General features: G+C 43.8%; 1 protein-coding gene across 1 annotated transcript in view; it reads left to right on the plus strand.

Moving 5' to 3' along the window:
- Positions 1-16,145, plus strand: part of PAQR6 (progestin and adipoQ receptor family member 6) — a 32,146-nt gene that overhangs the window by 9,875 nt on the left and 6,126 nt on the right. The window contains exons 2-7 of the mRNA XM_056545879.1: positions 1,351-1,495; positions 3,387-3,514; positions 7,447-7,652; positions 13,097-13,223; positions 13,290-13,386; positions 15,826-15,970. Coding sequence (XP_056401854.1) covers positions 1,445-1,495; positions 3,387-3,514; positions 7,447-7,652; positions 13,097-13,223; positions 13,290-13,386; positions 15,826-15,970 — 754 coding nt within the window. The 5' untranslated portion in view covers positions 1,351-1,444. The remainder of the gene's footprint in view (positions 1-1,350; positions 1,496-3,386; positions 3,515-7,446; positions 7,653-13,096; positions 13,224-13,289; positions 13,387-15,825; positions 15,971-16,145) is intronic.

Here is a 16,145-nt window from a genome sequence, read left to right on the forward strand (position 1 = left end):
CATGATGGAGTGTTGTGTGGTGAGCGTGCATACAGGCCATGATGGAGTGTTGTGTGGTGAGCGTGCATACAGGCCATGATGGAGTGTTGTGAGCGTGCATACAGGCCATGATGGAGTGTTGTGTGGTGAGCGTGCATACAGGCCATGATGGAGTGTTGTGAGCGTGCATACAGGCCATGATGGAGTGTTGTGTGGTGAGCCTGCATACAGGCCATGATGGAGTGTTGTGTGGTGAGCGTGCATACAGGCCATGATGGAGTGTTGTGTGGTGAGCCTGCATACAGGCCATGATGGAGTGTTGTGTGGTGAGCGTGCATACAGGCCATGATGGAGTGTTGTGTGGTGAGCGTGCATACAGGCCATGATGGAGTGTTGTGAGCGTGCATACAGGCCATGATGGAGTGTTGTGAGCGTGCATACAGGCAATGATGGAGTGTTGTGTGGTGAGCGTGCATACAGGCCATGATGGAGTGTTGTGAGCGTGCATACAGGCCATGATGGAGTGTTGTGTGGTGAGCGTGCATACAGGCCATGATGGAGTGTTGTGAGCGTGCATACAGGCCATGATGGAGTGTTGTGTGGTGAGCGTGCATACAGGCCATGATGGAGTGTTGTGTGGTGAGCGTGCATACAGGCCATGATGGAGTGTTGTGTGGTGAGCGTGCATACGGGCCATGATGGAGTGTTGTGTGGTGAGCGTGCATACAGGCCATGATGGAGTGTTGTGTGGTGAACGTGCATACAGGCCATGATGGAGTGTTGTGTGGTGAGCGTGCATACAGGCCATGATGGAGTGTTGTGTGGTGAGCGTGCATACAGGCCATGATGGAGTGTTGTGTGGTGAGCGTGCATACAGGCCATGGCGGCAACTTTTCCTGCAGAGTTCTGTTCGGAAATTCTACCATGTGAATATAGCCTAAGAGAGTTATCTACCACCAGGGTACCTCCAGCTGTTTCAAAACTACAACTCCCAGCATGCCCAGACAGCCGTTGGCTGTCCGGGCATGCTGGGAGTTGTATTTTTGCAACAGCTGGAGGCGCCCTGATTGGGAAACACTGGTCTATGAGGTTGACCTGTGTGCATTGTTATTGCTGTCAGTAGAGGATATCTGTCTATGTTTAGAGCAGCCAGGTTAGAGCGCCCCCTCTTGTTATCCCAGGGATCAGAGGGCTGAAAACATCTGGAATTCATATTTGGCAGTGGCCAGTGAGGGAGGCTCCGGGGAATGATGTTTGTGTAGCTGACATATTGGCAGGGAAGCCCGCTCTGTCTCTGTGAATCTCGTCCTCTCGCTGACACTGTCTCTCTAGCAGGGACCTGACTTCCTCCTCTGTGATTCTGTCTTGCAGGACGGATGTGCGGTTGGGGCCCGGAGCTTGTATCGCAGGTTACAGAAGAAGCTCCGGGCGGCTCCATCCCTGAAGTGACTGACCAGGGAGCAGGATGCTGACCATCAAGCTGCCCCAGCTCCTCAACATCCACCAGATGCCTCGGGTGAGTCAACACAGTGCGTATACTGGTATAATACAGCATCCTATGTAACAGAATATAACTACTATAATACAGCATCCTATGTAACAGAATATAACTACTATATTACTGCCTCCTATATACAAGAATATAACTACTATAATACTGCTCCTATATACAAGAATATAACTACTATAATACTGGTCCTATATACAAGAATATAACTACTATAATACTGCTCCTATATACAAGAATATAACTACTATAATACTGCTCCTATATACAAGAATATAACTACTATAATACTGCTCCTATATACAATAATATAACTACTATAATACTGTCCTATATACAAGAATATAACTACTATAATACTGCTCCTATATACAAGAATATAACTACTATAATACTGCTCCTATATACAAGAATATAACTACTATAATACTGCTCCTATATACAAGAATATAACTACTATAATACTGCCACCTATATACAAGAATATAACTACTATAATACTGCTCCTATATACAAGAATATAACTACTATAATACTGCCTCCTATATACAAGAATATAACTACTATAATACTGCTCCTATATACAAGAATATAACTACTATAATACTGCTCCTATATACAAGAATATAACTACTATAATACTGGTCCTATATACAAGAATATAACTACTATAATACTGCTCCTATATACAAGAATAAAACTACTATAATACTGCTCCTATATACAAGAATATAACTACTATAATACTGCTCCTATATACAAGAATATAACTACTATAATACTGCCACCTATATACAAGAATATAACTACTATAATACTGCCTCCTATATACAAGAATATAACTACTATAATACTGCTCCTATATACAAGAATATAACTACTATAATACTGCTCCTATATACAAGAATATAACTACTATAATACTGTCCTATATACAAGAATATAACTACTATAATACTGCTCCTATATACAAGAATATAACGACTATAATACTGCCCCTATATACAAGAATATAACTACTATAATACTGCTCCTATATACAAGAATATAACTACTATAATACTGTCCTATATACAAGAATATAACTACTATAATACTGCCCCTATATACAAGAATATAACTACTATAATACTGCCCCTATATACAAGAATATAACTACTATAATACTACCTCCTATATACAAGAATATAACTACTATAATACTGCTCCTATATACAAGTATATAACTACTATAATACTGCTCCTATATAAAAGAATATAACTACTATAATACTGCTCCTATATACAAGAATATAACTACTATAATACTGCTCCTAAATACAAGAATATAATTACTATAATACTGCCTCCTATATACAAGAATATAACTACTATAATACTGCTCCTATATACAAGAATATAACTACTATAATACTGCCCCTATATACAAGAATATAACTACTATAATACTGCTCCTATATACAAGAATATAACTACTATAATACTGCTCCTATATACAAGAATATAACTACTATAATACTGCCCCTATATACAAGAATATAACTACTATAATACTGCTCCTATATACAAGAATATAACTACTATAATACTGCTCCTATATACAAGAATATAACTACTATAATACTGCTCCTATATACAAGAATATAACTACTATAATGCTGCTCCTATATACAAGAATATAACTACTATAATGCTGCTCCTATATACAAGAATATAACTACTATAACACTGCTCCTATATACAGGAATATACCTACTATAATACTGCTCCTATATACAAGAATATAACTACTATAATACTGCTCCTATATACAGGATCTCTAGAGAGGTCAGAGGTGTAACAGTCTGCAGGATGTCTCTGTATTGGTCATGTGATCTGGTTTGGATCTCTTGTATATCAGGTGTTCTGGGAGGATGGGATCATGTCGGGGTATCGGCACCCCAAGAGTTCTGCTCTGGACTGTCTGCTCAGCTCCTTTCAGATGACCAATGAGACTATCAATATCTGGACCCATTTTCTACCAACATGGTGAGATACACATGTATCTAATCCTATCATGTGTGATACTGTCTCCTGAGTCAATGTATCTAAGTCTATAATATGTCGAAGTGTTTTCTGATATGTGCGATATTGTAGACCAGTGTTTTCTAAACAGTGTATCTCCAGCTGTTGCAAAACTACAACTTCCAGGATGCCCGTACAGCCAAAGGCTGTTGTTTTGCAGCAGCTGGAGATACACTGTTTAGAAAACACTGCTGTAGACCAATCTTTTATATCAAGCAGTATATGTAGTTACTGTACAGGCTACTAAAGCTACAGCGCCATCTAGAGGGGGATATATTCCTATGTACAATGCGTTGGAAACGTTTTCAGACTCTTTCACCTTTTCTCAATTAGTTTTTTTATTTGCTAATGGTTAGGGATTAGGGTAGGGTTAGGGTTACAGTTAGGGTAGGGTTACGGGTTAGGGTAGGGTTACGGTTAGGGGGTAGGGTTATGGTAGGTTTAGGGGGTAGGGTTATGGTAGGTTTAGGGGGTAGGGTTATGGTAGGTTTAGGGGGTAGGGTTATGGTAGGTTTAGGGGTTAGGGTTATGGTTAAAGGTTGGATTAGGGTAAGGGTTGGGTATATCAGAGCAAACACCATGAGGTGGAAAGAACTGCCTGTAGAGATCAGACACAGCCCTGTCTCTATAAGGTCTCACATCTGACAATGTATATCAGAGCAAACACCATGAGGGGGAAAGGACTGCCTGTAGAGATCAGACACAGCCCTGTCTATATAAGGTCTCACAGCTGACAATATAGATCAGAGCAAACACCATGAGGAGGAAATAACTCCCTGTAGAGATCAGACACAGCCCTGTCTATATAAGGTCTCACAGCTGACAATGTATATCAGAGCAAACACCAAGCCATGAGGTGGAAAGAACTGCCTGTAGAGCTCAGACACAGATCTGGAGAAGGGGACAAAAACATTTCTGATCCAATTAAATTTCCCAAGAGCTCAGTGACCTCCATAATTCTTACATGGAAGAATATATAACAACCAAGACTCTCCCTAGAGCTGCCACCCTACCAGACTAAGTAATTGGGGGGAGAAGGGTATTGGTAGGAGAAGAGACCGAGAACCCAATGAGACTGAGCTCCAAAGATCCTGTGTGCAGATGGGAGAAACTTCTAGAAGATCCAGAACCGTCGCTGCAGCCTCCACAATCTGGGCTTTATGGCCATTAAGAAGCTTCCCCTCAGTAATAACACATCAAAGCCTCTTAAGTGGTGTTTCCCAACCAGGGTGCCTCCAGCTGTTGCAAAACTACAACTCCCAGCATGTCCGTACAGCCAACATCTGTCTGGGCATGCTGGGAGTTTTTTAGTTTTGCAACAGCTGGAGGCACCCTGGTTGGGAAACACTACTTTAAAGGATCAGACTGTGAGAAACAAGATTGAAGTTTTTGGCCTCAGTTCTTAGTGTCACGGCCAAGACAACACAGGAGCGGATTAGGGAGAACTCTGCGAATGTCCTTGAGGGGCCCAGCCTGAGCCCAAACCCGATAGAACATCTCTGGAGAGGCCTAAAAATATGGCTTCTACCGGCGGTCCCATCCAACCTGACAGAGCTGAGAGGATCTGCAGAGAAGAATGGCCTAAGATCCCCAAATCCAGGTGTGTAAACCTTTTGGCCTCATCCCCAAGATGGAGGCCGGAATCAATGCTAAGTCCTGAGTAAAGGGTATGAATACTTATGTCACATGTTATAGTAAAGAGGCTTCACCTAAGTCCTGAGTAGGCCATGTTCGCGCGGTCTGAAAATGTGCGGAATGTCCGCACGGAAAACAAGTGTAGACATTCCGCACATTTGACTAATCACCGGGTGCTGGGACCGTTTGGAAATGTTTTGTCTCATAGCCGGCAATGCATTTCCTTGCGAACAAATTCTTTTTGCGGATGCCAGAATCTGAATTTCCACGGAAGAAACATCTGGCGCAGACATTCTTTGATGAGAACAGCGCAGCAGAATCCGAGCGGAATTTCCACGCAGAATATTCAAGTGGAATTCCGCACAGACATTCTGTTGTGTGAACATACCCTAATAGGGTATGAATACTTATGTCATGTGATATAGTAAAGGGTATGAATACTTATGTCATGTGAAATAGTAAAGGGTATGAATACTTATGTCACGTGGTAAAGTGATGGGTATGAATACTTGTGTCACGTGGTATAGTGATGGGTATGAATACTTGTGTCACGTGGTATAGTGATGGGTATGAATACTTATGCCATGTGGTATAGTGATGGGTATGAATACTTGTGTCACGTGGTATAGTGATGGGTATGAATACCTATGTCATGTGGTATAGTGATGGGTATGAATACTTATGTCACGTGGTATAGTGATGGGTATGAATACTTGTGTCACGTGGTATAGTGATGGGTATGAATACTTATGCCACGTGGTATAGTGATGGGTATGAATACTTGTGTCACGTGGTATAGTGATGGGTATGAATACTTATGTCACGTGGTATAGTGATGGGTATGAATACTTATGTCACGTGGTATAGTGATGGGTATGAATACCTGTGTCACGTGGTATAGTGATGGGTATGAATACCTGTGTCACGTGGTATAGTGATGGGTATGAATACCTGTGTCACGTGGTATAGTGATGGGTATGAATACCTGTGTCACGTGGTATAGTGATGGGTATGAATACTTGTGTCACGTGGTATAGTGATGGGTATGAATACTTATGTCACGTGGTATAGTGATGGGTATGAATACTTGTGCCACGTGGTATAGTGATGGGTATGAATACTTGTGCCACGTGGTATAGTGATGGGTATGAATACTTGTGTCACGTGGTATAGTGATGGGTATGAATACTTGTGTCACGTGGTATAGTGATGGGTATGAATACTTGTGTCACGTGGTATAGTGATGGGTATGAATACTTATGCCACGTGGTATAGTGATGGGTATGAATACTTGTGTCACGTGGTATAGTGATGGGTATGAATACTTATGCCACGTGGTATAGTGATGGGTATGAATACTTGTGTCACGTGGTATAGTGATGGGTATGAATACTTATGTCACGTGGTATAGTGATGGGTATGAATACTTATGTCACGTGGTATAGTGATGGGTATGAATACCTGTGTCACGTGGTATAGTGATGGGTATGAATACCTGTGTCACGTGGTATAGTGATGGGTATGAATACCTGTGTCACGTGGTATAGTGATGGGTATGAATACCTGTGTCACGTGGTATAGTGATGGGTATGAATACCTGTGTCACGTGGTATAGTGATGGGTATGAATACTTGTGTCACGTGGTATAGTGATGGGTATGAATACTTGTGCCACGTGGTATAGTGATGGGTATGAATACTTGTGCCACGTGGTATAGTGATGGGTATGAATACTTGTGCCACGTGGTATAGTGATGGGTATGAATACTTGTGTCACGTGGTATAGTGATGGGTATGAATACTTGTGTCACGTGGTATAGTGATGGGTATGAATACTTGTGCCACGTGGTATAGTGATGGGTATGAATACTTGTGCCACGTGGTATAGTGATGGGTATGAATACTTATGCCACGTGGTATAGTGATGGGTATGAATACTTATGCCACGTGGTATAGTGATGGGTATGAATACTTATGCCACGTGGTATAGTGATGGGTATGAATACTTATGCCACGTGGTATAGTGATGGGTATGAATACTTATGCCACGTGGTATAGTGATGGGTATGAATACTTATGCCACGTGGTATAGTGAAGGGTATGAATACTTATGTCACGTGGTATAGTGAAGGGTATGAATACTTATGTCACGTGGTATAGTGAAGGGTATGAATACTTATGTCACGTGGTATAGTGATGGGTATGAATACTTATGCCACGTGGTATAGTGAAGGGTATGAATACTTATGTTTCCGTCCCCAGGTATTTCCTCTGGAGGTTCCTGCTCCTCTCTTACACTCTGGACTTCCTGGGGGAGTCGTATAATTGGCCGCTCTTAGTCTACATGATGCTCGTCTGTCTCTACCCCTTCACCTCCAGCTTTGCCCACACCTTCAGCAGCATGTCTGCCCGTGCCCGGCACGTCTGCTACTTTCTGGACTACGGAGCCTTAAGTCTTTACAGTCTGGGTATGTACTGTGCTGTACCTCTATATACTGTGTATACATTGTGCTGTACCTCTATATACTGGGTATACACTGTGCTGTACCTCTATATACTGGGTATACACTGTGCTGTACCTCTATATACTGGGTATACACTGTGCTGTACCTCTATATACTGGATATACACTGTGCTGTACCTCTATATACTGGGTATACACTGTGCTGTACCTCTATATACTGGGTATACACTGTGCTGTACCTCTATATACTGGGTATACACTGTGCTGTACCCCTATATACTGTGTATACACTGTGCTGTACCTCTATATACTGTGTATACACTGTGCTGTACCTCTATTTACTGTGTATACACTGTGCTGTACCTCTATATACTGGGTATACACTGTGCTGTACCTCTATATACTGTGTATACACTGTGCTGTACCTGTATATACTGTGTATACACTGTGCTGTACCTCTATATACTGGATATACACTGTGCTGTACCTCTATATGCTGTGTATACACTGTGCTGTACCTCTATATACTGGGTATACACTGTGCTGTACCTCTATATACTGGGTATACACTGTGCTTTACCTCTATATACTGGGTATACACTGTGCTTTACCTCTATATACTGGGTATACACTGTGCTGTACCTCTATATACTGGGTATACACTGTGCTGTACCGCTATATACTGTGTATACACTGTGCTGTACCGCTATATACTGTGTATACACTGTGCTGTACCGCTATATACTGTGTATACACTGTGCTGTACTTCTATATACTGTGTATACACTGTGCTGTACCTCTATATACTGTGTATACACTGTGCTGTACCTCTATATACTGGGTATACACTGTGCTGTACCTCTATATACTGGGTATACACTGTGCTGTACCTCTATATACTGGGTATACACTATGCTGCACCTCTATATACTGGGTATACACTGTGCTGTACCTCTATATACTGGGTATACACTATGCTGTACCTCTATATACTGGGTATACACTGTGCTTTACCTCTATATACTGGGTATACACTGTGCTGTACCTCTATATACTGGGTATACACTGTGCTGTACCTCTATATACTGGGTATACACTGTGCTGTACCTCTATATACTGGGTATACAATGTGCTGTACCTCTATATACTGGGTATACACTGTGCTGTACCTCTATATACTGGGTATACACTGTGCTGTACCTCTATATACTGGGTATACACTGTGCTGTACCTCTATATACTGGGTATACACTGTGCTTTACCTCTATATACTGTGTATACACTGTGCTGTACCTCAAAATACTGGGTATACACTGTGCTGTACCTCTATATACTGTGTATACACTGTGCTGTACCTCTATATACTGGGTATACACTGTGCTGTACCTCTATATACTGGGTATACACTGTGCTGTACCTCTATATACTGGGTATACACTGTGCTGTACCTCTATATACTGTGTATACACTGTGCTGTACCTCTATATACTGGGTATACACTGTGCTGTACCTCTATATACTGGGTATACACTGTGCTGTACCTCTATATGCTGGGTATACACTGTGCTGTACCTCTATATACTGGGTATACACTGTGCTGTACCTCTATATACTGGGTATACACTGTGCTGTACCTCTATATACTGTGTACACACTGTGCTGTACCTCTATATACTGTGTACACACTGTGCTGTACCTCTATATACTGTGTACACACTGTGCTGTACCTCTATATACTGTGTATACACTGTGCTTTACCTCTATATACTGGATATACACTGTGCTGTACCTCTATATACTGGATATACACTGTGCTGTACCTCTATATACTGGATATACACTGTGCTGTACCTCTACATACTGGGTATACACTGTGCTGTACCTCTATATACTGGGTATACACTGTGCTGTACCTCTATATACTGGGTATACACTGTGCTGTATCTCTATATACTGGGTACACACTGTGCTGTACCTCTATATACTGTGTATACACTGTGCTGTACCTCTATATACTGTGTATACACTGTGCTGTACCTCTATATACTGTGTATACACTGTGCTGTACCTCTATATACTGGGTATACACTGTGCTGTACCTCTATATACTGGGTATACACTGTGCTGTACCTCTATATACTGGGTATACACTGTGCTGTACCTCTATATACTGGGTATACACTGTGCTGTACCTCTATATACTGGGTATACACTGTGCTGTACCTCTATATACTGGGTATACACTGTGCTGTACCTCTATATACTGGGTATACACTGTGCTGTACCTCTATATACTGTGTATACACTGTGCTGTACCTCTATATACTGGGTATACACTGTGCTGTACCTCTATATACTGGGTATACACTGTGCTGTACCTCTATATACTGGGTATACACTGTGCTGTACCCCTATATACTGGGTATACACTGTGCTGTACCTCTATATACTGTGTATACACTGTGCTGTACCTGTATATACTGTGTATACACTGTGCTGTACCTCTATATACTGGATATACACTGTGCTGTACCTCTATATACTGTGTATACACTGTGCTGTACCGCTATATACTGTGTATACACTGTGCTGTACCTCTATATACTGGGTATACACTGTGCTGTACCTCTATATACTGGGTATACACTGTGCTGTACCGCTATATACTGTGTATACACTGTGCTGTACCGCTATATACTGTGTATACACTGTGCTGTACCTCTATATACTGTGTATACACTGTGCTGTACCTCTATATACTGGGTATACACTGTGCTGTACCTCTATATACTGGGTATACACTGTGCTGTACCTCTATATACTGGGTATACACTGTGCTGTACCTGTATATACTGTGTATACACTGTGCTGTACCTCTATATACTGGATATACACTGTGCTGTACCTCTATATACTGTGTATACACTGTGCTGTACCTCTATATACTGGGTATACACTGTGCTGTACCTCTATATACTGTGTATACACTGTGCTGTACCTCTATATACTGTGTATACACTGTGCTGTACCTCTATATACTGGTTATACACTGTGCTGTACCTCTATATACTGTGTATACACTGTGCTGTACCTCTATATACTGTGTATACACTGTGCTGTACCTCTATATACTGTGTATACACAGTGCTGTACCTCTATATACTGTGTATACACTGTGCTGTACCTCTATATACTGTGTACACACTGTGCTGTACCTGTATATACTGGGTATACACTGTGCTGTACCTCTATATACTGTGTACACACTGTGCTGTACCTGTATATACTGGGTATACACTGTGCTGTACCTGTATATACTGGGTATACACTGTGCTGTACCTCTATATACTGGGTATACACTGTGCTGTACCTGTATATACTGGGTATACACTGTGCTGTACCTCTATATACTGGGTATACACTGTGCTGTACCTGTATATACTGGGTATACACTGTGCTGTACCTCTATATACTGGGTATACACTGTGCTGTACCTCTATATATTGGGTATACACTGTGCTGTACCTCTATATACTGTGTATACACTGTGCTGTACCTGTATATACTGTGTATACACTGTGCTGTACCTCTATATACTGTGTATACACTGTGCTGTACCTCTATATACTGTGTATACACTGTGCTGTACCTCTATATACTGGGTATACACTGTGCTGTACCTCTATATACTGGGTATACACTGTGCTGTACCTCTATATACTGTGTATACACTGTGCTGTACCTCTATATACTGTGTATACACTGTGCTGTACCTCTATATACTGGGTATACACTGTGCTGTACCTCTATATACTGGGTATACACTGTGCTGTACCTCTATATACTGGGTATACACTGTGCTGTACCTCTATATACTGGGTATACACTGTGCTGTACCTCTATATACTGTGTATACACTGTGCTGTACCTGTATATACTGGATATACACTGTGCTGTACCTCTATATACTGTGTATACACTGTGCTGTACCTCTATATACTGTGTATACACTGTGCTGTACCTCTATATACTGTGTATACACTGTGCTGTACCTCTATATACTGGGTATACACTGTGCTGTACCTCTATATACTGGGTATACACTGTGCTGTACCTCTATATACTGGGTATACACTGTGCTGTACCTGTATATACTGGGTATACACTGTGCTGTACCTCTATATACTGTGTATACACTGTGCTGTACCTGTATATACTGGATATACACTGTGCTGTACCTCTATATACTGTGTATACACTGTGCTGTACCTGTATATACTGTGTATACACTGTGCTGTACCTCTATATACTGTGTATACACTGTGCTGTACCTCTATATACTGTGTATACACTGTGCTGTACCTCTATATACTGTGTATACACTGTGCTGTACCTGTATATACTGGGTATACACTGTGCTGTACCTCTATATACTGTGTATACACTGTGCTGTACCTCTATATACTGGGTATACACTGTGCTGTACCTCTATATACTGTGTATACACTGTGCTGTACCTGTATATACTGGGTATACACTGTGCTGTACCTCTATATACTGTGTATACACTGTGCTGTACCTCTATATACTGTGTATACACTGTGCTGTACCTCTATATACTGTGTATACACTGTGCTGTACCTGTATATACTGTGTACACACTGTGCTGTACCTCTATATACTGTGTATACACTGTGCTGTACCTGTATATACTGGGTATACACTGTGCTGTACCTGTATATACTGGGTATACACTGTGCTGTACCTCTATATACTGGGTATACACTGTGCTGTACCTCTATATACTGGGTATACACTGTGCTGTACCTGTATATACTGGGTATACACTGTGCTGTACCTCTATATACTGTGTATACACTGTGCTGTACCTGTATATACTGGATATACACTGTGCTGTACCTCTATATACTGTGTATACACTGTGCTGTACCTCTATATACTGTGTATACACTGTGCTGTACCTGTATATACTGTGTACACACTGTGCTGTACCTCTATATACTGTGTATACACTGTGCTGTACCTGTATATACTGGGTATACACTGTGCTGTACCTGTATATACTGGGTATACACTGTGCTGTACCTCTATATACTGGGTATACACTGTGCTGTACCTCTATATACTGGGTATACACTGTGCTGTACCTGTATATACTGGGTATACACTGTGCTGTACCTCTATATACTGTGTATACACTGTGCTGTACCTGTATATACTGGATATACACTGTGCTGTACCTCTATATACTGGGTATACACTGTGCTGTACCTCTATATACTGTGTATACACTGTGCTGTACCTCTATATACTGTGTATACACTGTGCTGTACCTGTATATACTGTGTACACACTGTTGCCCAGGACTTCTCACTCTCTATATAAGGTTGTGTATTATCGGTGACTGTTGTGCGTTGTGTCCCGCAGGCTGCGCCTTCACATACGGCGCCTACGTTGTTCCCGATCGCTGGATAAATGGCGTCCTCCACCAATACTACGTCCCCATCGCTGCATTTAACACTTTCATCTGCACCGGCCTGTCCTGCTACTCGCGGTATGGAGGAGCGTCTGTCATGTGACCTCAGTCTGTCATGTGACCTCATGGTGTTCTCTATTACAGGTTCCTGGAGGTGGATCGCCCGGCGCTCAGTAAGATCCTGCGCACAGCCGCCTTCGTTCACCCTTTCGTGTTTGACAACGTCCCTCTGTTCTATCGGGTTAGAGATTCTTCCCTCTACAGAAGTGCAGTACTGAGAGCTGCCAGCAGGGGCAGTAATGACTGTATGAAATATTATAAATGTTATAGGACATGGTGTAAAGTTCCGCTGTTCCTCCTTTCCATAATCCCTCCTGTCATGTATACTGCAGCGTGATGGCGATGGCCTCCATAGTGTTGGGCGATGGCCTCCATAGTGTTGGGCGATGGCCTCCATAGTGTTGGGCGATGGCCTCCATAGTGTTGGGCGATGGCCTCCATAGTGTTGGGCGATGGCCTCCATAGTGTTGGGCGATGGCCTCCATAGTGTTGGGCGATGGCCTCCATAGTGTTGGGCGATGGCCTCCATAGTGTTGGGCGATGGCCTCCATAGTGTTGGGCGGTGGCCTTCATAGTGTTGGGCGATGGCCTCCATAATGTTGGGCGATGGCCTCCATAATGTTAGGGGATGGCCTCCATAGTGTTGGGCGATGGCCTCCATAATGTTAGGGGATGGCCTCCATAGTGTTAGGCGATGACCTCCATAGTGATAGGGGATGGCCTCCATAGTGATAGGCGATGGCCTCCATAGTGATAGGCGATAGCCTCCATAGTGATAGGCGATGGCCTCCATAGTGATAGGCGATGGCCTCCATAGTGTTGGGCGATGGCCTCCATAATGTTAGGGGATGGCCACCATAATGTTAGGGGATGGCCTCCATAGTGATAGGCGATGGCCTCCATAGTGATAGGCGATGGCCTCCATAGTGTTGGGTGATGGCCTCCATAATGTTAGGGTATGGCCTCCATAGTGTTAGGCGGTGGCCTTCATAGTGTTGGGCGATGGCCTCCATAATGTTGGGCGATGGCCTCCATAATGTTAGGGGATGGCCTCCATAGTGTTGGGCGATGGCCTCCATAATGTTAGGGGATGGCCTCCATAGTGTTAGGCGATGACCTCCATAGTGATAGGGGATGGCCTCCATAGTGATAGGCGATGGCCTCCATAGTGATAGGCGATGGCCTCCATAGTGATAGGCGATGGCCTCCATAATGATAGGCGATGGCCTCCATAGTGTTGGGCGATGGCCTCCATAATGTTAGGGGATGGCCTCCATAATGTTAGGGGATGGCCTCCATAGTGATAGGCGATGGCCTCCATAGTGATAGGCGATGGCCTCCATAATGATAGGCGATGGCCTCCATAGTGTTGGGCGATGGCCTCCATAATGTTAGGGGATGGCCTCCATAATGTTAGGGGATGGCCTCCATAATGTTAGGGGATGGCCTCCATAGTGATGGGCGATGGCCTCCATAGTGATAGGCGATGGCCTCCATAGTGTTGGGTGATGGCCTCCATAGTGTTAGGGTGATGGCCTCCATAATGTTAGGGTATGGCCTCCATAGTGTTAGGCGGTGGCCTTCATAGTGTTAGGGTATGGCCTCCATAGTGTTAGGCGATGGCCTCCATAGTGTTAGGCGATGGCCTCCATAGTGTTAGGCGATGGCCTCCATAGTGTTAGGCGATGGCCTCCATAGTGTTAGGGTATGGCCTCCATAATGTTAGGGTATGGCCTCCATAATGTTAGGGGATGGCCTACATAGTGATAGGCGATGACCTCCATAGTGTTGGGCAATGGCCTCCATAGTGTTGGGCGATGGCCTCCATAGTGTTGGGCGATGGCCTCCATAGTGTTGGGCGATGGCCTCCATAGTGTTAGGCGATGGCCTCCATAGTGTTAGGCGATGGTCTCCATAATGTTAGGCGATGGCCTCCATAGTGTTAGGGTATGGCCTCCATAATGTTAGGCGATGGCCTTTATAATGTTAGGGTATGGCCTCCATAGTGTTGGGCGATGGCCTCCATAATGTTAGGGTATGGCCTCCATAATGTTAGGGTATGGCCTCCATAATGTTAGGGTATGGCCTCCATAATGTTAGGGTATGGCCTCCATAATGTTAGGCGATGGCCTCCATAATGTTAGGGTATGGCCTCCATAGTGTTAGGCGATGGCCTCCATAGTGTTAGGCGATGGCCTCCATAGTGTTGGGCGATGGCCTCCATAGTGTTGGGCGGTGGCCTCCATAGTGTTGGGCGGTGGCCTCCATAGTGTTGGGCGGTGGCCTCCATAGTGTTGGGCGGTGGCCTCCATAGTGTTGGGCGGTGGCCTCCATAGTGTTGGGCGGTGGCCTCCATAGTGTTGGGCGGTGGCCTCCATAGTGTTGGGCGGTGGCCTCCATAGTGTTGGGCGGTGGCCTCCATAGTGTTGGGCGGTGGCCTCCATAGTGTTGGGCGGTGGCCTCCATAGTGTTGGGCGATGGCCTCCATAGTGTTGGGCGATGGCCTCCATAGTGTTGGGCGATGGCCTCCATAGTGTTAGGCGATGGCCTCCATAGTGTTAGGCGGTGGCCTCCATAGGCGATGTATTTATTCTGGTCTTTGTCTCTCTCTCTCCTTCAGCTCCTGTTTTGCTTTGGTGAAGATTGTAACTGGAACGAGGCCGTCCCCCTCCATCTCTACCATCTCTTCTTTGCCTTCCTGACCGGGTTCCTCTTCGCCTCTCACCTTCCGGAACGCCTGGCCCCCGGCCGTTTCGACTACTTTGGTAAAATGAGCGGCGGGATGAAACTCAGGGGTGGAGGAATAGAATGGGATTTCCCTGGTCTCCCTTGTGTATCATAAAAGTCACAAACCCTGGATAGGGGGTAAGATGTCTGATCGCGGGGGTCCCGCACCATCTTCGTGCCCCAACCTGGCAGTGGTCATGATGTCACACCATA

Source organism: Hyla sarda, chromosome 11 (assembly GCF_029499605.1).
Source record: "Hyla sarda isolate aHylSar1 chromosome 11, aHylSar1.hap1, whole genome shotgun sequence".
In the NCBI taxonomy this organism is placed as follows: Eukaryota; Metazoa; Chordata; class Amphibia; order Anura; family Hylidae; genus Hyla; species Hyla sarda.